The sequence below is a fragment of the Eschrichtius robustus genome, chromosome 16, assembly GCF_028021215.1.
Source record: "Eschrichtius robustus isolate mEscRob2 chromosome 16, mEscRob2.pri, whole genome shotgun sequence".
In the NCBI taxonomy this organism is placed as follows: Eukaryota; Metazoa; Chordata; class Mammalia; order Artiodactyla; family Eschrichtiidae; genus Eschrichtius; species Eschrichtius robustus.
In genome coordinates this window covers 67157772-67181649 of record NC_090839.1, presented here as the reverse complement: position 1 = coordinate 67181649, position 23878 = coordinate 67157772, and the positions used below count along the sequence as shown (strand labels likewise).

The 23878-nt window shown below is 53.2% G+C and overlaps 1 protein-coding gene across 4 annotated transcripts in view; it reads left to right on the top strand.

Annotated features, from left to right (window-relative positions):
• Nucleotides 1-23878, top strand: part of MYH11 (myosin heavy chain 11) — a 124686-nt gene that overhangs the window by 98117 nt on the left and 2691 nt on the right. For 2 of the 4 annotated variants that reach the window (XM_068565699.1, XM_068565698.1), the window contains 21 exons: nt 26-157; nt 249-455; nt 1422-1559; nt 2650-2773; nt 3468-3639; nt 5155-5367; nt 6549-6693; nt 9657-9863; nt 11380-11484; nt 11573-11725; nt 11948-12196; nt 13739-13951; nt 14294-14506; nt 14723-14884; nt 15271-15399; nt 15701-15789; nt 16225-16348; nt 16960-17168; nt 18102-18210; nt 18288-18460; nt 22652-22690. In XM_068565699.1, the coding sequence (XP_068421800.1) occupies nt 26-157; nt 249-455; nt 1422-1559; nt 2650-2773; nt 3468-3639; nt 5155-5367; nt 6549-6693; nt 9657-9863; nt 11380-11484; nt 11573-11725; nt 11948-12196; nt 13739-13951; nt 14294-14506; nt 14723-14884; nt 15271-15399; nt 15701-15789; nt 16225-16348; nt 16960-17168; nt 18102-18210; nt 18288-18460; nt 22652-22682 (3297 nt within the window). In that variant the 3' untranslated portion in view covers nt 22683-22690. The remainder of the gene's footprint in view (nt 1-25; nt 158-248; nt 456-1421; nt 1560-2649; nt 2774-3467; nt 3640-5154; nt 5368-6548; nt 6694-9656; nt 9864-11379; nt 11485-11572; nt 11726-11947; nt 12197-13738; nt 13952-14293; nt 14507-14722; nt 14885-15270; nt 15400-15700; nt 15790-16224; nt 16349-16959; nt 17169-18101; nt 18211-18287; nt 18461-22651; nt 22691-23878) is intronic. The other 2 variants (XM_068565697.1, XM_068565696.1) reach the window with 1 other exon arrangement.

Sequence of the window (23878 nt, the reverse complement as noted above, 5' to 3'; positions counted from 1 at the left end):
TGACGGGCTGCCCCTCTGTGTGCAGGTGAAGCCCCTGCTGCAGGTGACGAGGCAGGAAGAGGAGATGCAGGCCAAGGAGGATGAGCTGCAGAAGACCAAGGAGCGGCAGCAGAAGGCGGAAGGCGAGCTCAAGGAGCTGGAGCAGAAACACTCGCAGGTACCGGGCCGGGAGCCTGGCTGGGGCTGCGGAGCGCAGGACGCCCGCTCCTGCAGGGCTCACGGGCTGTCTCCCCACCCTCTGCATGCAGCTGACCGAGGAGAAGAACCTGCTGCAGGAGCAGCTGCAGGCAGAGACGGAGCTGTACGCTGAGGCTGAGGAGATGCGGGTCCGGCTGGCAGCCAAGAAGCAGGAGCTGGAGGAGATCCTGCATGAGATGGAGGCCCGCCTGGAGGAGGAGGAAGACCGGGGCCAGCAGCTGCAGGCAGAACGGAAGAAGATGGCCCAGCAGATGCTGGTAAGGCACCGCAGGGGCAGCCCTCGGTGGGTACGAAACCCCTTGACCCTCACGGCAGGCCTGTGAGGGGCATCTGATGTTGTATGTCCCCTTTGGACGGAGAAAGAGACTAAGGCTCGGAGAGAAACCGCCATCTGCCCACACAGGTCTCCTTGGAAGCCCGCTCAGTTCTACTGCCCTGCCTTTCGTGTGCAAACACCTTTACTCCTAATAGCGACCCTGTGTGAGGGGTAATTGTATCAGTAAGCTATTGTTGCAGAACCAAAACACCCCAAAACTTAGCAGCTTGGAAATAACAGACATTTATCTCACACAGTCATGACTCTGAGAGTGGCTTAGCTGGGTGATTCTGGCTTAGAGCCTCACACAAGGTTGCAGTCAGGATGTCAGCCTGGGCTGCAGCATCTGAAGGCTGGACTGGGGCTGGAGGACTCACTTGCACGTGGCTCACTCACACGACTGTAGGCAGGAGGCCTCCGTTCCTCACTATGTGGGCTTCTCCATAGGGCTGCTTGAGTGCCCTCACAACATGACGGCTGGCTTTCCCCAGATCGAGCGAATGACGAGAGAACAGGGAGGAAGCTGCAAAGCCTTTTATAGCCTAATCTCTGACTTATACACTGCATCACTTCCTCTTGATATTATCTGTTAGAAGCAAGTCACTAAGTCCAGCTGACACTCAAGCGGAGGAGAATAGGCTGCACCTCTTGAAGGGAAGAGTATCAAAGAATTTATGGACATATTTTTAAACCACCATGGTATCTACTATCCCCATTTTACAGATGAGGAGACTGAGGCTCCACAAAGAAAAGTGGCTTACCCAAACCTTTTCTTTGTGATGAAAGGAGATGGCAGAGCACTGCAGGGGGCCATCAGGCTAAGCCTCTGTATCCATGAGTCCCCAGAGCTCCGGGAGAGTGACTTTGTTTTAAGCAAGGCTGTGATTCTCTTCCTTCCCCCACAAAGGACCTGGAAGAACAGCTGGAGGAAGAGGAAGCTGCCAGGCAGAAACTACAACTTGAGAAGGTCACAGCTGAGGCCAAGATCAAGAAACTGGAGGATGATATTCTGGTCATGGATGATCAGAACAATAAACTGTCAAAAGTGAGTGGGGTTGAGCGTCTTTGTTAAAATGACAGGCTCATGAGGGCTGAGGACTCCAGATGCCTTCCCTTTTTAGCCAGATACAAGGTATTGAAGGCTGAGCAAGTAGTTACCTCCAGCAGTGACGTGGCGGCCTTGTGACTGCCGTCTGGATGCAGGTGTGCCATGGATGGGGTCCCCGGTGGTCCCACCAGCACCAGGGCTGCCACGGAGCAAGTCTCAGAAACACCATGACCGATGGAACCCCCAAGTTGTACAAGGGTGGGCGGGCAATGTGCCTGGGATTCAGGGGCCCCTCTCACATTCTCACCATCCATTTGCAGTTGGTAATAGGGGAACCAGCTGTCCTGGGACTGAAGGGTTTCTGGGATGTGGGACTTTCAGCCCCTAAGCCAGAAACGTCCCAGTGCAAACCAGGATGACTATGTCACCCTAGTCAGTAACCACTAAGCAGCCCCACTGAGGCGGACTACCTTTAGTCCTTTGAGCTGGGCACCGACTGCGAGCCAGTCCGTGTCAGGTGCAGGGCACGCACAGTCGAGGAGGACCCTGTCCTCGTAGGGCTTATATCCTAGTGAGGCAGCAAGTAGATAATCATACACGCAAACGTTAATTGCCATTGTGATCAGGGCTCTGAAGGAGGTGTCCACCATCTTATAAGACCAGAGCACTAGGGGATGGGGGGTGGGATTCAGGGGAGGCTTCCTGGAGGAAGTGACATTTAAGTGGAAACCTGAAGAGTGAGAAGCAGTTAGAAGGAGAGGGGGTGGAGGCACATCCCAGGCAGATGGGCCCGTCTGTGCAAGAGCCCTGAGGCTGGGAGGAGCTGGCCTGTGGTAGGAAAGGAAAGAGGGGGCCCCTGGCTGGGACATGAAGTTGAGGGGTGGAGGGGCCTGAGATGAGGAGTAGTCAATCTTTGGAAATTATTATTGTTAAGGAACTTCTCTTTCCCCATTGAAAACTCTAGGTTGCATTTGGTTATAATGTGGGCTTTCCTTTCAACTGTTTATCTGGAAATTACTAACAGTGAAATGTAGACCCTGGAGAAAAGGAAAAAACGAACGATATTTCTTTTTCTTTCCCCCCAAAGGAGCGAAAACTCCTTGAAGAGAGGATTAGTGACTTAACAACAAATCTTGCAGAAGAGGAAGAAAAAGCCAAGAATCTTACCAAGCTGAAAAATAAGCACGAATCTATGATTTCAGAACTGGAAGGTAAAACGGCTACCCAGTGATTTTTTTTTTTAATTATATATTTATTTACTTATGGCTGCACTGGGTCTTTGTTGCTGCACGCGGGCTTTCTCTAGTTGCGGTGAGCGGGGGTTACTCTTCGTTGCAGTGCATGGGCTTCTCATTGCAGTGGCTTCTCTTGTTGTGGAGCACGGGCTCTAGGTGCGCGGGCTTCAGTAGTTGTGGCACGTGGGCTTCAGTAGTTGTGGCTTGCGGGCTCTAGAGCGCAGGCTCAGTAGTTGTGGCGCATGGGCTTAGTTGCTCAGTGGCATGTGGGATCTTCCTGGACCAGGGCTCGAACCCGCATCCCCTGCATTGGCAGGCGGATTCTTAACCACTGTGCCACCAGGGAAGTCCCCCAGTGATGTTTTGAGTGGACATTTTAAAAGTAGGAATATCAGACAGGAAATTTGAGAATAGAGGATTATTGCAGGAAAGGGCCAACCCTATCTAGCTGCCTGCTCACCCTTAGTGAACACACACGTTAATTCCAGAAGGTGCTTGTCCCCAGGACTGACTTTCCTTCCACAAGACAGTGGTGCCGGCTGGACAGTTGCCAGTGGGGGGATGTGTGAGTGTGAATTTCCTCCATGTGAAATGCCTGAGCAGAAAGGCTCGTCCTCCAGGGGTCTCTCTGGTAGTGTTCACCTCCTGAGGGGCCCTGGCTTTGTTGCAGTGCGGCTGAAGAAGGAGGAGAAGAGCCGGCAGGAGCTGGAGAAGCTGAAGAGGAAGCTGGAGGGCGAGGCCAGCGACTTCCACGAGCAGATAGCCGACCTGCAGGCGCAGATCGCTGAGCTCAAGATGCAGCTGGCCAAGAAGGAGGAGGAGCTGCAGGCGGCCCTGGGCAGGTAGCGAGGCTGGCGGGGCACGTCCAGTGTGTGCTGGTGCCCTGAGGGCCACTGCTCATCTGCAGGGGTCCTCGGTCTTCCTCCTCCTCCTCCAGGCAGGCCTCCATCTCATGCTAGGTGGTCCAGGCTAGGCCTCCCGGGTGCCACCCAGTCCTGCTGGCACCTTCAGAACTTTGCCTTTGACTTTCTTCTCTTCCCTCCAAACTCATCCTCTCTTCTCCCACTGTGTCTGCCTCTTGGGTGCCCAGTCTTTGTCGTCTACACCCCAGTTCTGGATTTCTGGTTGTGCACGGAGTCTGTTCTGTTGGCACCGCAAACACCATGTGTCTGAGGCTGGGAGGACCCTCCTGTCCCCTGCCGCCTCCTTCTGAGGTCCTTCTTTTTGCGAATGTATCTCCTCCCTAGCTTTTACCCTCCTTGTCCCATGCACAGCGTGCAGCAGTACTCAGAGTCTGCCCGTCCCGTGAGGTGTGTCCCACACCCTTTCCTCTGGGCCCCCTTCTCCCAGCTCTGAGCTGGGTTTAGTCTAATGGCTTCCTCCTGGGGGTATTACAGCAGCAACAACTAATGGGTATTAGCCTGCTTGCCATATGCTAAGTTCTGCTCAAGCAGTATCTTTGCAGACACTTGGCCAGGTATGTGGCTGTTACCTCCATTCACTGAGGAGGAGGCTGAGCCAGGGGAGGTGAAGGGACATGTGACAGTCACCCAGCTTTTGAGAGACAGGCTGGGATCCATTTTCTGATTGATCCCCTGGCCAGCTCTCTCTCAGCCCGTTTGTGCCAAGTGACAGTGCTAGGGTGATGGGCCACCTCGTGCCTTCCCTCCTGAGGGTCCCTTTCCATCCATCGTGGGCAAAACCAGAGGCAGCTCCACAGCGGTCAGGAGGGAGCTCCCTTCCGTGCCATTCAGACAAGGCTCCCCATGTCCCACACTGACGCACAGTCACTGCCTCCCCCGGTTTTAACATCCCCCCCGCCCCACCCGCAAGCAGTGCCTGGCCAAGAGCTTTGCATGTAGCAGAACTCAGACACTGAGCAGATGGAAGAAAGAATAAACCAGTAGTTGCCAGAGAGGAATAACTGTCTAACATTCAGAAAGCATCTATTAGGCTCCTAATGTAGACACGGCACCTTGCTAGTCTGGGACAGAGCTTTGTATTGTCTGTCTATGTCTGCCTCCATCTCTGCCTCTCTCTCTCTCTCTCTCTCTCTCACACACACACACACACACACACACACACACACACATACACATGCACGCACACACGCACATGCGCAGCATGACCTGTTTTTTTACATCAGCCCTTGGAAACCACGTTTCTGCATAAGCCTCCAAACCGTCCAGCATGGCAAGAAGTGGTCTGCTGTGTCTCGGGACATGAGCGAAACATGTTTTGATACGTATTGAACCCAAATGGCTGGTTCCATAAAGCCATTTTTGGCCACATTGTGGGATGGATAGCAGGGGGCTTAGGACCCCAGAGTCTTAATTCTGGGGATCTGTCCCCGGCAGGCTTGATGATGAAATCACTCAGAAGAACAACGCCCTGAAGAAGATCCGGGAGCTGGAGGGTCACATCTCAGACCTCCAGGAGGACCTGGACTCAGAACGGGCCGCGAGGAGCAAGGCTGAGAAGCAGAAGCGGGACCTCGGGGAGGAGCTGGAGGCTCTGAAGACGGAGCTGGAGGACACGCTGGACAGCACGGCTACCCAACAGGAGCTCAGGTGAGGGGCCCCCGCCCCGCCGGCCCGCCATGCTGATGCGACGGCTGGCGGAGAGGGGCAAACCCGAGAAGATCCCGGTCATGGGGTTCCTCAGGCCCTACGTTTATTGTCCTGATTGTATTTTGCTTTAACTAATATAAGCATGCTTATTTTTAATCTTATTTTGCATCACAGTTGGAGGATATACTCAATTAGAGAATGATTTGAAAACTGTAGGAAAGTAGATACCAAAAGCATCACCCCCAGTCCCACCACAGTTAACATTTTGGGGGATTTCATTCCTGTCTTTTCCTGTGTGTGTATAAGTTTTGTGTTAAACTTTCAAAATAATATTTATTAGATTGGTCTTCGATTAAAGAGTCACTGCAGGCTAACAGCCAACAACAACCAAAAAACAAACACAAAAACAAAACCCACCATAAGAATTGGTCACCTGCCAGATAATGAAAGTCACTGCCTGACTTTAGTGACTAGGTCGCTTATTCATTCAACAAATACACAAATGTGCTTTGAGTGCACCCTGTATCAAGCGCTAACATGGAGATTTATTTCCCACATTTTGGGTTTTGTGCTACATCACTTACCTGGGCCTAGAAGCCAGTACAATGTTCTTCTCCATTCCCACTGGCCCAGTGCAATGGCTCAGAGCATGGGCACAGAGTCAGACTGTTTGGGTTCAAATTCTCGCCCTATCACACAATGGTTTCAACAGCTTGGGCAAGCTGCTTACTCTTTCTTAGCTTTAGTTTCCTCATCTATAAAATAGAAATGATAATATTCTTGCCTCTTAGGGTCACTCTGAATATTATATGAGATGATATATACCCAGAACTTAGGTCAGGGTCTGGCATATTGTGCAGGCTCAGTAAATAAGAGCAAATGTTAATATTTACGGAACAGTTTGCAATTCACTTTGCGTTCTTCCAACAATATCATGTGCTGTATTTTGTGTATTTGTTTGCCAGCCCTGGGAGATTCTGGGCAGGTAGCATGCTCCTCGTTTTGAGGAAATTCCAGGTCCAGAGAGGTTAGGTGACTCACCCAAGGTCACACAGCTAGGGAGGGGTGATGAAGAAGACCTCAGCTCCAGGTCCCGGGAGAGTGCTCGTTCTTCTGCACAGTACTGTCTGAGGTGAACCGCTGTCTCCTCCACTGCCAGCCACTGTGTTCTTCCTGCCCAGGGCCAAGAGGGAGCAGGAGGTGACGATGCTGAAGAAGGCCCTGGACGAGGAGACTCGGTCCCACGAGGCCCAGGTGCAGGAGATGAGGCAGAAGCACACACAGGCCGTGGAGGAGCTCACTGAGCAGCTGGAGCAGTTCAAGAGGGTGAGTTGCGATGCTTTTTTTGTGACAACAAAATATCAAGAACGATATGTCAACGGCTTCAAATAACTACATGTCAGTGTCTATACTGAGACCAATAACAAGCTACAACGATTCGAGTGAGAGTGATGGCAGCCAGCATTTATTAAGTCTTACTGTATATTATGCTGATTAACCTTTACAACCACCCACTGGGATAGGTACAATGAAGCTCATTTTACACATGAAGGAACTGAGGTCCAGAGCACCTAGAGGTCACACAGCTAGTCAGCGAGAGTCCAAGCAGTCTGGCTCTGGACCCACTTCTTAGCCTCTCCAGGGTAGGGTCTACTATACACTGCCCTTATGGATAAGCAAAGTTTAGCAAAACTTCTGGGAAGGTAACAACACTGAGAACCTTCTAGCCATCTTCATTTCTCTGCAGATCAGAAGACGACTGTCATTATTTGATTTGAGTAGCAAGACAGCTCTCCCTGGTCTAGTTTTTTTTTTTTTTAATTAATTTATTTTGGCTGCGTTGGGTCTTCGTTGCTGCACAGGCTTTCTCTAGTTGTGGCAAGCGGGGGCTACTCTTCGTTGCGGTGCGCGGGCTTATCATTGCGGTGGCTTCTCTTGTTGCAGAGCATGGGCTCTAGGCTCATGGGCTCTAGAGTGCAGGCTCAGTAGTTGTGGTGCACATGGGCTTAGTTGCTCCATGGCATGTGGGATCTTCCCAGACCAGGGCTCGAACCCGTGTCCCCTGCATTGGCAGGCGGATTCTTAACCACTGCACCACCAGGGAAGTCCCCTGGTGTAGTTTGAGAATGGCTACATCTAATCTTTCTTTCTCCCATGGTTGGCTACTTGGGGTATATGGGACTTGAGACAGTTAAATAGCTCTACTCTGAATGCTTCATATCGGGAACTTTCTCTCCCTTTGGAGAATTTCCTTGTGTTACATTCCCAGGAGGGAATTTTTTTAGCTTAAGACATCCTGCCAGGTTGCTTCCCTAAGAGTCTGAATTATACCATCCTCAGCGCTACAGCTTCCCCCCTGCACTTTCTAGATTAAATGGCTGTTGCATTACCTAAAAATTGTTGGGAGTTTGCATTTGTTTCTATCGCCAATCAAAGTAAATGTTCTTCTATGAGCTGGTTCACCACCGGTTCTATCAGAATCTCAGAATTTTCCCATACATTAAAATAACACCAGCAATCCCTCATACGGCACTGATTATATGCCACTGTTCCAATGTTTTACGGACATTAACTCATTTAATTTCACCCGTGACCTTTGCTAAAATGCAGATCTCCAGGCCCCACGCTGAAACACGCTGTGCCAGACTGAACACCCCTCACGCTCCAAATGGAGAAAAGGACGCCTGTTCATGTCCCCTTGTCACTTGTCACATGGGGTCTGAATATGAATCTTCAGCGTTCTGTCCGTTCTTTATATGTGTTGGATAAATAAGACCTTGCTAATTTTATCTACAACATGTATTTCCCCTTTTAATTGTCTTCCCTTTTTTATGTTCAGAAGTTATTTTTTATTGTGATAGAATCTGAACCCAAATGGGTTCTTCCCACCTTCTGAAATAGTAAGCCCTCCAGACAGTAGTAAGGTGTATGTGTCCCTCTTACTCTGTGTTTGGAAGAGTGGGGCCTGGAAAGGTAACTGACCAGCGCTGAGCCAGGTGGCCGTCCGAGGTGAGCAGGGGCTGGAAGCCACACCCCAGATTCACAGCCTGGCCTCTTTGGAAAGACTCAGTTGTTCACGCCACCAGCAGACAGCATCTATGTCTGACCTGTATAAGAAAGAAGAGGCTGGGAACGCCTGTCCACCATCTCAGGAGCGTTGAAAAAGAGGACTGTTTTACCTCTAGCAACCTTTCAGATTGTTGGGAAAAACTTGTAACATCATTCCTATCTTGGCTCCCCTTACATGTGTATAGTGTTGCCACCATTCTGGGAAAAAGGTTTTTGGGGAGCCTAGAGCCCGTGAGGTCCCCCAGGGTCCTTGCTCATCAATCTGCACTGTTACCCTAAGAGGCACTTTGTCCCTGTCTGAGGTGCCAGCAGCTCTTAGTCACACCTGGGGCAGAGGAATGGCTTCTGAGGCTGCCTGGACACTGCACAGCACCTTCCTGGGGGCTGAGGGTGAGCCCACTGTTGCTTCCTCTGCTCTTGGGACCCACACTTCTCTCTTGCTTCTTTCCTCCTCCCTACAGCGCTGGGAGAAGGCCCCTCCCTTCTTCTGCTTTTTCCCAAAATACTTTTTTCTTGGAGAAACTCATGGACCTACATGAGCTAGTTAGATAAAATAACTTTCTCTAAACTTTCACAGAAATGGCAGTGTACATTCAATGATAAATCTGATGGACAATAGGGAATGGTGGGGACTGGGGCCAAGTGGAGTGTGACTGCCCTATTTACAGGGCTGGCTGCTATGCAGATCCAGCTGATTGTTACCTTGGAGGAAGGCAAGACCTCTGTTTCCAGATCTTTAGTTTGTTTTTTTGAAAGTCAGACCTACAGAGGTATATGCAGCAAAATTCACCAATTTTAAATGTATAGTTCAATAATTTTGACAAATGTATTCATTAGCGTAACCACCACCTAGCCATGAAATAGAACATTTGATTTTTAAAAAGAGAAGCTGGGAATGCAGATTTTTATGTGGTATGTCTTAATTAAAATGTTAAAAGGTACTGCATGGATTAAACAGGACAGGATGGCAGGGTTGATGCAGCCCAGGGGATGCCAGTTTGCAACCTCTGAGCTTTAGGAAAACGGAATCCAAAATGTCTGACTGGTGACTGTGTGTTCTTCACTGTGCCGTGTCCCTCCCCTGAGGCGGGGGGCACAGGTCCCCGGACTTAGTGAGGGAGGGGAAAGGAAAAAGATCCCCCGACAGCATAGGTCCCTATTGTCAGTGCTCGCCCAGCCACGGCGGTAACACCTTCCCTCCCCGCTGCCTCTTCGGCCAGGCCAAGGCCAACCTTGACAAGAGCAAGCAGGCGCTGGAGAAGGAGAACGCAGACCTGGCGGGAGAGCTGCGTGTCCTGAGCCAAGCCAAGCAGGAGGTGGAGCACAGGAAGAAGAAGCTGGAGGTGCAGCTGCAGGAGCTGCAGTCCAAGTGCAGCGACGGGGAACGGGCCCGGGCCGAGCTCAACGACAAGGTCCACAAACTGCAGGTGAGGCGGGCTTCGCTGGGCCTGACCCCCGACGGGTGAGGCTCTTCCGGCTAACAGAGCCTCTCTCATGGCAAAGCAAGTCCGTTTCCTCTAGTTACATGCCTTGGGGAGATGAGATGGTCGCCCTATTGAATTTAATCTTTCAAAACTCTCTTCCACTCATTCAGTATTTATTGAGTGCCTGCTGTATGCCAGGCACCATGTTTAATCCTGAGATACAAGAGCAAGGAAGCAGACAGACACTGTCCCTGCCCCAGGAGAACTCCAGCCTAGTGGAGGGAAAGACATTAATCACCACATAAATGAGTGTAAAATGATGCTGGAAAGCAGAAGCACATAATGCAATAAGTATAAATACTATGGGTGCCTGGGCTGCAGGAGGAGGGGTCAGGAAAAGCTTCCCTAAGAAAGATGTATAGTCTGACAGATAAGAAGTCTATCTACTTATAGGCAGAAGGAGCAGCATGTGTAAAGGCCCGGTGGTAAGTGGGAAATTAGAAGAGATCACGTAAGGCCAGTAGAGCTAGATGCCGAATGGAAGGGGAAATGTGGCACAAAATGGGATTGGAGAGGTAGGTTGTGGCCAGAGGACACAGGGCCTTCAAGGTCCTATTATATGTATGCTGGTCTTTCCTCTGAGTGATGGGAAACCACTGATGGGTTTTAAGCTGAAGAATGACATGGTCTGGTTTTCTTTGGTCTTAATTAGCTTTGAATAGACATTTGGCCTGACTTGCCATTCATGGGATATGGCTCCACTTCTGATAAAGATTTAATGCGCCTAGAGCCTGGGATGAGGGTGCAGGGCAGCGTTAAGTATGAATTTTTCCATATGCAGTTGGGCACAGGGATTTTGCTATCCTAATACAAGCAATGTCCTGAAGGAGTGGAGTCAAGATCATTTATGTCCTTACTGTAAATGGGCAGAGGACAGATGGTGGGCAGGTATCTCCGAAAGGACTTGCTCAGAGATACCAGCTCCTGGAGTAAAAGGCAGAGAAAAGGTAGAAGGCTTTTTACCTTTAGTGTCTGCGTCTTTGGTTTTGCCATAAGGGTCAGTGAAAGGGCAAAGAGCAGGGGTGAAGAAGAGGGGTGGGAGGGACAGGACCCTTGGAAGTGGAAGTGCCACCTGCAGTCTCTTCCCCCACTTTAGGGAGTGAGTGAGTCCAGACCATTGTTCAGTGCCTGGAGCCTCAGACCTGCTGCTTCATCTCTGCCAACCTTGGCAAGGATCCAGGATCCATTTAGAGGGATCAGGGCGCAGTCAGCACAGTCTAACTACAGTCTAACAGGACTCTAACAGGGTCCTAGAACCAGAGTCTAGAGCCAGAGATTGCAACTTGTACGCAATGTGCTTCTCTGGGGGGCCATGGAGTGACCATGACCAGGCCACCTAGCTCATGGGTACTTCGCAGTGGATGCCCCAAGGCCTATCACTGAGTACAAGGGGCTCCTCTTAACTTCATGAGGATCCTGTTGTAGAGGTTCCGACTAACCGGTCTCTCGGCACCCTCAGAATGAAGTCGAGAGTGTCACGGGGATGCTCAACGAGGCAGAGGGGAAGGCCATCAAACTGGCCAAGGACGTGGCATCCCTTGGGTCCCAGCTCCAGGACACCCAGGTGGGTATTGTGCCACATCAGCCAGAGGCACCTGGGGTACGACCTTCCTGGGGGTGGGCCCCTAGACTTCCATGTGTCCTTTCCATAGGAGCTGCTTCAAGAAGAAACCCGGCAGAAGCTCAACGTGTCCACCAAGCTGCGCCAGCTGGAGGATGAGAGGAACAGCCTGCAGGACCAGCTGGACGAGGAGATGGAGGCCAAGCAGAACCTGGAGCGCCACATCTCCACTCTGAACATCCAGGTGCCCCTGCATGTCCTTGCTTTTCTGGGCCTGAGCCCTTAAGGGTAGATCAGTGGCTCCGATGTGACTGTGACAGAATGGTGGCGCCATTTTGCTTGGCTCGCCGGCTCCCCCTGCTGTTGAGTTTCTTCAATGAGACGGTGGTCTTTGCTTCTCAGGGGCGCAGGGATGGGAATACCTCACCACCCTCCTCTCACCCCACCCTGGACACTGCCATTTCAGCTCTCCGATTCGAAGAAGAAACTGCAGGACTTTGCCAGCACCGTGGAATCCCTGGAAGAGGGCAAGAAGAGGTTCCAGAAGGAAATTGAAGGCCTCACCCAGCAGTACGAAGAGAAGGCAGCTGCTTATGACAAACTGGAAAAGACCAAGAACAGGCTTCAGCAAGAGCTGGACGACCTGGTCGTTGATTTGGACAACCAGCGGCAACTGGTGTCCAACCTGGAAAAGAAGCAGAAGAAGTTTGATCAGGTAGGGGCTGGAGGGCCCTCCACTCTGCTCATGGACCCTGGCTGGGGGGAATCGGGTCTGCAGAGTATCCAGTGTGGCTGCTGCGTGTGTGTCAGCATCCCATCCAGGCTTTGCTGGACGCGATGGAAGCCTAGCCTGCTTTGTGTGAAACAGTAGTTAGGGTTTCTTGGTCAGAGGGAGGAGAGTGGCAAAGCCTCAGTGACTGTGACTTTCCAGGTCCCACCACCATAAGGGCCATCTAGAAACCCAGTCATGCCTTGGGTTCTAGCCCCGATAAGGAATGAGGTTTACTGATTTTATTTACTCAGCGAGTATTTATTGAGTGCCTGCTGAGATTTCCAAGTAATTTAAAGTATCTACCCTTGAAACACCACTGTTCCCTAACATTTCATCACAGAGAATCCTGAGCACACAGCAAAGCGGAAAGCACTATACCGTGAACACCCGTACACCACCACCTGGCTTCAATCATTAATGCTTTACCACGTAGACTTTATCACACACTATTTATAAGGGTGTATTGCACCTGTCATTTGTATCTTTTGGATGCATTTCAAAGCAAATTACAGACATCTGTACATCTCCCCCTTGATACCTCAGCATTGCATATAAAAACTAGGGTTCACTTTTTAAAATATTTTTTCTTCCCTTGAGTACATACAATGAAATGTATAAATCTTAAGTGTACACTCACTGAGTTCTGATAAATGCATAAATGCATGTATGACCCAAACCCCTAAATACCAACTTTGAATACATGTTACTCAGATTTAGTAAATATGATTTGGTTTACAAGTGACTTGGGATTTATTCCAAAAATCAGTTTTGGGATTGTACTTTGGGATTCTTCCCTCTTCTACCAGCCATCCCTTCCCTGTGCTGACAGCTTGTCCTCATTGCTTCTAATCTGTGGTTTCATTACCTGGCCCAGGGTCTGAGGCTGCTTTATTATTTTCCTGTCGCAAACAGTGGAGAGTTTTTGTGTTGACTGCTGTTTGGGAGTCCCTGTTACTTGCTTGTCTTTGTTGAATTCTAGCAGTCTGGGTTTTGGATGTTACGGTGTATACTGCTCTCTCTTTCTAAAGATGAGATTAATGTCAGTATGGGGTGTTCTTGGAACTGCTTCTCCAGGCAGAGGGGGAACTGTGTGCAGATCCATCCACCACTCACCATTGCCCTACCGTGGCTCATAGGCTACTCTTGTGAGCGAGCGACTGTGGCCATGAAACAACAAAAGAATAATTGGCCTCTGGGAGGATTAAATGTCACCCTGACCTCGGTCGCGGCACATTCTAACCAACACGGGCAGCGTCAGTGATTTCCAAGCACTGAGATTCAGCAGATGCTGGCTCTGCAGAAGGTTGACCTCGAAGTCGGGGAGCAGTCTTATTATAAACTGTTTGCTTAGACACCTGACTTCCTTCCACCTGCACCAGGACAAGTTCAGCCGGACATAAGGCTTCTTCCCCATACTTGCAGTTCAATGCAGCCGACCCTCGGGCATGCCTAGAGCTCACCTCTGGGTCTTCTGCTGTGTTGCAGTTGTTGGCCGAGGAGAAAAACATCTCTTCCAAATATGCGGACGAAAGGGATAGAGCCGAGGCGGAAGCCAGGGAAAAGGAAACCAAGGCCCTGTCGCTGGCACGGGCCCTCGAGGAGGCCTTAGAAGCCAAAGAGGAGCTCGAGAGGACCAACAAAATGCTCAAAGCTGAGATGGAGGATCTGGTTAGCTCCAAGGACGACGTGGGCAAGAACGTAAGTGGCTCTTCATCATCTTTGCTTGTCTGCATTTCACCCACCCACTCTCTGTGCTATTTATCAGTCCACGGGGGAAGGAGGGGGCTCCATGCCTCCTTCACGCTAAGCAATAATCAGGAATTGGAGGGAGTCCCTCGGGCTGATGCTAAGAAGGGGCCTGGTTGGGAACTGCATTTGGGGGTGGGTTCTGAGTCAAGGGTTCCGAGAGGATGGCTCTGGTCTGGACTCCTGGTCATGCATCTTGAGGGTGGCAAAAACCATCTCCCTGACCTTGATGAGATGTCAGCCATCTCCAGGGGCTGCCCGACCATCTTCATGACGTCAACCCTTACGTAAAAGGTCCATGAGCTGGAGAAGTCCAAGCGGGCCCTGGAAACCCAGATGGAGGAGATGAAGACCCAGCTGGAAGAGCTCGAGGATGAGCTGCAGGCGACAGAAGATGCCAAGCTGAGGCTGGAGGTCAACATGCAGGCCCTGAAGGGCCAGTTCGAGCGGGATCTCCAGGCCCGGGACGAGCAGAATGAAGAAAAGAGGAGGCAGCTCCAGAGGCAGGTAATCTGTGGGGAGGAAGGAAAGGGGGGAAGGGGAGGTGGGGCGGCCTGCTTCCTTCCTCCCACCTCCACTTCCTGGCTTCATGGAGACTCTGATCTCTCACCCGCGACCTGGGGATGAGAAACCCGCCTTGCAGGTGGTTGTGCAAACCTGGGCGCTGGGAAGGGATCCTAGGGGCGGCCTTGCCCGGCAGCGCACATCTATCTCCTTGCTCAGCTTCACGAGTACGAGACGGAACTGGAAGACGAGAGAAAGCAACGTGCCCTGGCGGTGGCGGCCAAGAAGAAGCTGGAAGGGGACCTGAAGGACCTGGAGCTGCAGGCCGACTCGGCCATCAAGGGGAGGGAGGAAGCCATCAAGCAGCTGCGAAAACTGCAGGTGGGTGATGCCCCGAGGGCCGGGCGCGCGGGGGGAAGCCAGGTCAGCAGCAGTGGGAGGACACAGGCCTCCCTCTGTCGCCGGTGCCTGGTCACCTGGTGCCTTTCCATCACCCTTTAGCTTTGGGGGCTGTTTCCTGCCCTGGGTGGGGGGGGGGCGCCCAACATCAGGCGTTTGGCTGCGGCCCCCAGGTCTCAGCACCGCTTCTTAGACAGGTCTGCGGAGCCCATCCAGAACCGTGCCCCCAGGCAGCCAGCTGGCCACGTGAGGCTGAGGGCTCTGTGGTCAATCGTGGGAAATCCTAGGGTTGGCACAGAAAGGTAATTTGGGCAGCAGGACTCGGTGAGTAAGGACCTCTTAGCTGGTCCCGCCTGTTGACCACGCAGGCTCAGACGAAGGACTTCCAGAGAGAGCTGGAAGACGCCCGCGCCTCCCGGGATGAGATCTTTGCCACGGCCAAAGAGAACGAGAAGAAGGCCAAGAGCTTGGAGGCAGACCTCATGCAGCTCCAGGAGGTAAAGGCTTCTTCTCGCTGCGAGAGCCCTGATGGCGATGCCGTGATAGCAGCCCCGGGCACCCCCAGCTTGTGCACCCTCGTCCAGCATTCCACATGGGTGGGCCCCACAGCGAGGGTGTGGAAAGACACAGGGTTTCCTCCCTGATGGATCTGCAGGCCTCCCCCTGAGCTCAGAGGAGGCCGAGCCATTTTAGAGACGGCTGGGGGCCTGGTGTCAGGAACAGGGTGGCCTCTTGGGTGGGCTCAGCCCTTTCCTGGCAGACAGCAGGTTTCCCTCCTCCCCACCTGCCACCATCCAGGACCTAGCCGCGGCCGAGAGGGCTCGCAAGCAGGCAGACCTGGAGAAGGAGGAGCTGGCTGAGGAGCTGGCCGGCAGCGTGTCTGGAAGGTATGAGCCTCGTGGGGAAAAAGGGGGCTCCCTAGACGCAGGTGATGAGGGAGAGGCAGTCAGAGGAGAGTCTCCTGGACCCCATTTCAATGCTGAAAATGACAGAATGTTCAGCTGAGCTTGTGACAGGGGTCATGGGGTTCTCACACCGTTTGAGGATGTAGCCAGTTTCACTCATTCTGAATGAATGGCATGGTGGGGACGGGGCGTCTGGGGATGTCGGGGAGGAGGGAGCTGATCCCCACCCCAGGCCTGGCTTTGCTGACACCAATTGGCTGCCCACTTCCCGCTGTGTACATTTGGACAAGCCTCTAAGCCTCTCTGAGCCTCAGTTATAAAAGGTGGCAACCCTGAGGCATTGCTTCTCCAAGAGAGGAAGCTCTCTAAGCCTCTGAGTGGAGGCTGGAGGCCCCAGAGCGGCTGCCTTTCCCTTAGGAACGCACTGCAGGACGAGAAGCGCCGCCTGGAGGCCCGGATCGCGCAGCTGGAGGAGGAGCTGGAGGAAGAGCAAGGCAACATGGAGGCCATGAGTGACCGAGTCCGGAAGGCCACACAGCAGGTGGGGCCGGGGTGGCCAGGAGCAGGGCAGCACACGCCTCAGATCCGCCCTGTCCCAGGCCTCACACGGCTTCAGGACAGGCTCCTGTGTGCCAGGCCCCGGTTGGGGTGGATGAGAACGCGACGACGGGAGAGCAGGGACCCGGCACGTCTGCTCCCGAGCGTCCACTCCCTCCCCTTCCGGTCACGCCAGCACCCCGCCTGCAGCACCTCCTTTGGTGGCTCCCTCCAGTAGGCGATGCTCGCCCATAAGGGCCTTGGCGGTCTCCTTGCTGCTCTTTCCTCAGCCCCCACCTTACAACAGTGAGCACTCAGTGACATCACTGAGCGCCAGCTCCATGATGGGCGCTGGGGACCCATCGTGTGACCTGGGCGCCTGGGTGGCACCGGGATGCTTCCTGGAAGAGCTGCCTCTTGAGCTGGGTCTTCAAGGATGGCCAAGAAGCAGCTGGCTGCTGGAGGGGAAGGAGGAGGGCTTCTGGGTGCTCCAGCTCCAGGGACCTGCGCAGAGGCCAACGAAGGCTGGGGACTGCGGGGGGGAGCCGTTCATCTCAGTGCACCGTCTGGCACTTCCCAAGCCCTCCACCTGGTGACCTTCACCCTCCTCCCCAGGCCGAGCAGCTCAACAATGAGCTGGCCACGGAGCGCAGCACGGCCCAGAAGAATGAAAGTGCGCGGCAACAGCTTGAGCGGCAGAACAAGGAGCTGCGGAGCAAGCTGCAGGAGATGGAGGGGGCAGTCAAGTCCAAGTTCAAGTCCACCATTGCGGCTCTGGAAGCCAAGATCGCACAGCTAGAGGAGCAGGTCGAGCAGGAGGCCAGGTACGGTGGGACCAGCGCCCAAACGACAGCCGGCTTGCCGGTGAGTGGCGGGGATGTCGGGGGTCAGTCAGCCTCTCTGGGCATCAGTTCTGGCTGAGAAATCAGCTCAGTGGTACCCGCGCTGCAGCTGTGTTGGGAGAACTGAGTGAGAACGTAGGAAGGTGCTGTGCCCTGGCCTGGCCGGGAGTAAGCCTCTGAGACATTAGCTGCTCTAAGCAGCATGACTCCTCAGTGATGTCAGCCAGACTTCCCAGGAGCTCACGTCACTTTGCCTAACGTGTGTCTGCAGGAGGTCACATTAGTGGGTACACAAAACATCCAAATCATCAGCCCCTTCAGCACACACAAACATGGGAAGGCTTCTCACTTAAGTACGGTCCCTGAGCTGTAAGGTCACAGCACATTCATGACCATCAGATAGGGTCGGGATCCTTGCATTGTTTTTGCTTTTGGTGGTGGCTTTATGGATAACTCACATACCACACAGTTCACACATTTAAAGTGTGCAGTTCAGTGGCTTTTGGTGTACGATTCATAGGCACACGCTCACCACAGTCAACTGTAGCACGCTGTCATCACCAATAAGCAGCCCTGTATCCTTAACCATCACCCTCTATCTCCCATCCCCAGCCAGCCACTGATTTACTTTCTGTCGTCTCTGTTGTCTATTCTGGACATTTCGTAAAGTGGGATTATACATCACGAGGCCTTTTGTGACTGGCTTCTTTCACGGAGCATGTTTTCAAGGCTCCCCCATGCTGTAGCCGACATCAGCATTTCATTCCTTTTCATGGACAAACATTATTCTCAGGATGAGCCCTGATTTGGGCTCAGGAAAAGTGCCCACCGTGGGCCATGCTGGTCTGGTTTACACACCGACTGCAAGGGAGGCCCTCCGCATCCGAACCGTCCCCACCCCCCCTGTGTGCGCAGAGAGAAACAGGCAGCCGCCAAGTCGCTGAAGCAGAAGGACAAGAAGCTGAAGGAGGCCCTGCTGCAGGTGGAAGACGAGCGCAAAATGGCAGAGCAGTACAAGGAGCAGGTAACCCTGCCCCGCGCCCGCCCAGCCCCGCAGGCCCCGCCACAGACCCCCCTGACCCCCGGGCCTCTCCTTGACAGGCTGAGAAAGGAAACACGAGGGTCAAGCAACTCAAGAGGCAGCTGGAGGAGGCAGAGGAGGAGTCCCAGCGCATCAACGCCAACCGCAGGAAGCTGCAGCGGGAGCTGGATGAGGCCACGGAGAGCAACGAGGCCATGGGCCGCGAGGTGACGGCGCTCAAGAGCAAGCTCAGGTGAGGGACCAGCCCCCGGGGGCCTCGCCTCACGGGCTGGGTGCACGGGTCGGCCTGAAACCTCCACAGCGGCTCAGAGCCCCTTTCCCCGAAGCCCTCGCAGCTTTCCGGCTCAGCATCATGTACGCAGCACCAGCGTGGGCTGGACGTGGGTGGGGCCCAGATCACAGGCCCCTCCCCGCCCTCTGAGCAGCACCCCTTCTGTCCTAACAACCGCTCCCGTCCCATCCTCCAGGGGAGGAGGAGGAGGAGGAGGAGGAGGAGGAGGAGGCAGTACCTCCATCTCCTGAGACCTTTCTTCACTGTGTCATCAACATCTGCAGAATCCCTTCTCTCTTAACCTCTTTTCTGGACTTTGTCTTCCCCACCTTTCCGTAACTCGGCGTTTCTCTGCACTACTGCCATTCAGGGCTGAATAATTCTCCATCGTGGGCTGGCCTGTGCACCGTAGGATGTTGAGCAGCATTCCTAGCCTCCACCCACTAGATGCAGTGGCACTTCCCCCAACGTCCCCCGGGGGGGCCATCGCCCACAGTCGAGACCCTCTGCCATAAGTGGACTGGGGTTGTTCTCTCTCCCACAGCCCTGAACCTCTGGGCCTGAAGCGGGTAGGCGCTCCCCTGCTCCTCAGGGCTCCTTCCCATCCCCTGGTCCACCTGGTGCCCTGAAGGTTTTAGCTCCGTGCTTCCTATCACACTCGCTCACACCCTCCAGCAGGTGGGTGATCCAGCCTCTCAAGTCCATGAGCTTCTCTCCTCCAGGACCCTGCCACTCCCCGGGCATTCCCAGGAACTCTCAGCCCTAATGTGCCCATCAAGCACCCATCATCTGCCTGCCACCACCTTTCTTTAGCTCACTCCCTCTGTCTCCGCCGGGGTCTCCAACCCCTCGGCCCATCCTCTCATCCTCTCGCAGCCCCACCGACTCCATGGTTATGGTCAGCCTCTCCCACATCCTCCACACTCTGGTCTCCCCTCCTGCTGTGTTGTGTTGACTTGGTTAAAACACAACCCAAATTAAACCCAACTGCCAACCTTCTGCAGCTCAAAGCAGTGTGGAAAAGCAAACAGGTGTGCTGCCACTTCCGCTGGAAACTCTTAAATCGCAGAACCAAGCTGACCTCACTTAGCGCTGCCTAGACTTTTGCCTCCCCATTCCTCTCAGTCCCCGCCTCCTCTCACCCCTCCCCCATCCTCTCAGCCCTCCCCCCTTAGGCATCTGCTTTTCACCCTCCCTAAACTTACTATCCCTGCCATCCTCACTCTCAGCTGATGACTTCACTTCCTGTTTAATGGAAAAATGGAAACTATCATGAAGTATAGACAAGCCCCCACTTCCCTATCGACACACCTCCCTACATCTGTGCTCATTTCCTCTATTTTTTTCCCCCATTTCTGTGCTCAACTGTCCAGCACCAACTGAGGTCCACCCCACCATCAGACCCACCCCCCCCTTGTTTAACTGAGGACGTTGTTCCTGAAAGTCCTATCCTTCTCCCTTGTGATGTGTTCTCTCTCACTGAGTCATTCCATTAGGTGAACAAACCCAACCCCGCTTCCCTGCTGTTACCACAAAACTCTAACTCAGTGGCCAGTCCTCAGTCCTCACCTGACTCAGCAGCATATGCTACAGCCCATCACTCCTCCTTACTGGGCCTCCCGGATACCACCCTCACCTGGTATCCTTCCTACCTTTCTGGCCATGTTTCATCTCTTCTGCTGGTACCTCATCTCAAAGCCCAGTTGCTGTTGGTCTGCCCAGGGTGCCATCTTGGTCCTCTCCCCATCCCCCCCCCATTTCCCCCCTCTCCACACCCCCCCATCTTCCTGCCCCAGGGCGCCATCCTGGTCCTCTCTCCATCCCTACTGCTGCTCATTCCTTAGGTGATCTGAACCAGCCTGGTGGCTTCAAAGTTCCATCTATAGCTCGTGACTTCCTAGTTTATCACCAGCCCAGACTTCCTGGGATTCCAGACCTCCTTGACATTCCCATTCAATGCCTAACAGGCAGTTCACTCCTAAACATACCCCAACCTGGGCCCTGACTGAACCCCTTCACCCCAAAACCAGCTCTTCTCACAATCCTCCGCAGCTCAAAGTTGCCATTAATCCAGGCCACAAACCTTGTGCTCATTCTTTATTTTCCTCTCTCCTTTACACCCTGCATCTACTCTGTTGGGAAATCCGGTCAACTCTCCCTTAAAAACTACTCTACATCCAGAATCCAACCGCTGCTTGCCACCCTGGTCCAAGCTACCCTCTCGTCCCATCTAGACAACTTTCTCAGCCTCCTTGTGGGCCTCTCTGCGTCCGCACTGGCCCCTTACAGTCCATTCTCAACACAGAGATGGAGCTGGGTCACGTCCCTCCTCTGCTTGGAGCGCTCTATGGGGGCTCCGCCTCGCTCAGAGCCTAAGTAACATCTTCACAATGGTTAGTTCCACTAGGCCCTACGTGATCTCTGTCCTCTGCCTCCTAAATTACCCCTCCACCTCCACCTATTCCTACACTGCCTCAAGGCCCTTGCACCGGCTGCTCTCTCTGCCTGGAATGCCCCTCCCCCGGCTTGCTGCACTAGCTGGCCCCTCCTTCCCTTCCTGCAGGTGTTCACTCACCCTTGTTACTAGAATTTCCTACCTTACTCTTTACCGTTCTCCTCTCTCTTACCCACTTGTCATCATGGAACTTGCTATTTCTTTTACTTATCTCGTACACAGTCTGTCCTCACTCTTGGCCTGCGAGCCCATGAACACAGAGGCTTTGTCTGCTTATTCATCCCCAGTGTCTGGGATAGTGCTGGGCACAGAATAAACCTTCGATCGTTGAGTCAGAGGTGCTGTTTCTCCAACCTCAGGCATTCTCGTACCACCTTTGCCATTTTGCCTTACCACCTGTACTTTTGTTGACTTGATGTTTTCTTTGAAATTAACTATTTAATCATACATATGTCGATTTACAAATGAAACCTACCACCCCTGTACTGTTAAACCAGCATGCCTTGCATCAACAGGTCACAGTGAAGTTAAAACAGTGAAAACTAAACAATAGTGAGTTCTAGCTATTGTGGCCACAAATTGATGACTATGACCTGAAGGCGGACTTCTCAGTTAAAAAGGGAATGACAAAGACATTGGCACCAAACGGATTCTCTGACATAATCAGATGTATTTAAGAGTGGAAAAGGGAATACCTTTCTCACTGTGCAATTCAGCAGTCCAAGGGCATACCTAGGAACCCTCTGCAATCACCTGGCAGCTCGACTCCAGACTCTTGAGAACCACTGCACGAGACAAGGGGAAAGCCCAAACCCCTTTCAGGAGGGGAAAGAGAGCAACTGGCTCAGAGTACAGGGATTTGGGAAGGAGCCCCCTGCCCGTGCAAGGTGAGGGGTGGTGCATCCCCACTGCTGGACCCCCCAGCACTTGCTCGGCTGCCCCAGACAACGACCCTTCTTGGGCTGTACAGGCTGGCGTCGGACTAACCATTTTTTACAGTTAATATGAACACGCACACAACGTACAAGTGGAAGACGGGTCCTACCTTTTCCACCTTCTCTGAGTCCTCTAGGTGTACAAAAGCACAAAATCAAGCACTAGAGCCTTGAGTGAGGTGGGCAAGCCTAGCCAGCTCCTCAGCGAGCAAGAAATTACAGAGCAAGTTTCACACAGTTTTACCAGGCAGGTAAATCTCAACACAAGCCCTGCTTAGAGCCCGACCAACGCACCTATCACTCCTGACACCACCAGGCATCTCCACAGGAGCCGCCCAGGGTGCCCACCCCTACTGTCTTGCTACCGGCATAAAAGGCAACGAAGACAGAGTAATGATACTAAAGTGAGAGGCTGCTGCGGGCTCCTTGCCCAGGTCTGTTCAGCTTCTGTTCCCACAAGGCTATTCTGGACTAGCTTACTCAGATTCCTTTACCTTCCTGAACAGATATGCAGAATGGGAAGAAGCCACCTGAGTTCTTCAGAGAAGCTCTGAAGGACAGAAATTTGCTTCTTAATTGGGAAAAAAAAGGCTCGTCCTTTTGTGTGCCAGCCTCTCTGAGAGCTCGTGGCTTCAGGTGTTCCACCGTAAGGGTGACTTAAAAGTGCCTTTAATTATTTAATTGAAGCAAATGCATTGATGATTAAAATTGCACTTGAATGGGAGGATGGTAACCACCGGGGACTCTCTCTCTCTGTTTCAGAGGCCCCCTCCCCCAGGAAACTCCGCAATGACTCACCAGGTATCATGCCTGCAGCTTCGCGGCTCGTGTGTGTGTGTATCTCTTGGTTTCCGTTTCCTTTCTGCCAACCCACCCCCCTGCCCCCCGCCCCCCTTTTGTGGCCCTTGCAAATTCCTGGGATTCCTACAAAATCTGAAGGCTTAGATATCTTAGTTCAAAACTGTCTTTCATCAAAACCAACATCAACACAAGAAGACCTCATCTCTTTACCCATTTTCCTTCCTTCCTTCCATCCTTCCTTCCTTCCTTCCTTCCTTCCTTCCTCTCCCGCTTTGGCGTGTCACATGGCACCGACGTGGCCTGTCGCCGCGTCCTGAGAGTTTAGAGGCTGCGTGTGGCTTGGATGGCTCTTACCTGGGTGACAGGCCCCTGGTAATGATGAGGCCGTGCCTGTGCCGTACTCCCTCGTCTGGCTCAGACACCGCGCTGGGCAGACGTGCCAGCTCCACTGTCTGGGTACCGTCCTGGAGAACGGCTTCCATCCGGCTGGTCTGGTTCACAAGTCAGAATTAGCAAAGCACAGGGTCACGGTGGCCGCGGCCCAGCAATGTGCCCCCCAAGGCGGGGTTTCCACACACGCGTGCGAGGGAAACAAGCTCTCACCCCGATGTCTCACTGGGGTTGCGTGGGGCTTGAGTGAGGGCCAGCTGCTAACTGCATCTTCAGTGCACGAGGGCCACACCGGCCACCACAGGGCCAGGCGCGGTCCAGGCAGAGCCTTTACTGGAGGTCTCACGGGCACGTGTTCACGGACCAGGGATGGAGACCCAAGACTCAGGGAGCGCACGGGGCCTTCACAAGACAGGGTTAAGAGGCCTCGACTTCTCTGGGCTTCTGACAACATCTTCACATGTGAAGTGAGGCACCTGGGGCCCGGCTTTCGCCTCATCTTCCTTGAGGGGCCCAGCCAGCCCTGCCTTGTGTCTGTCTTCTCTCTTGGAGAAACCCGCCTTGCTGTCGCTACCCAAATACTTAAAGCTGGATGAGGTCTTGGCAGGAGTTTTAGGCAGGAGCGTCACGCCTCTAAGACACAGCTTTTGAGCAGTTTTTCTGCTAGCTCATCCCGATCACGGGATAAGCTGGAGTCTAGGGTTGGCTGGGGCGTAGGACCCACCCGTTGATGGAAACTGAGTCCTTGCAAAGCGGCAGGTGCTCACGCTCTTGTGCCGATCCCTGGGATGCCAAGAG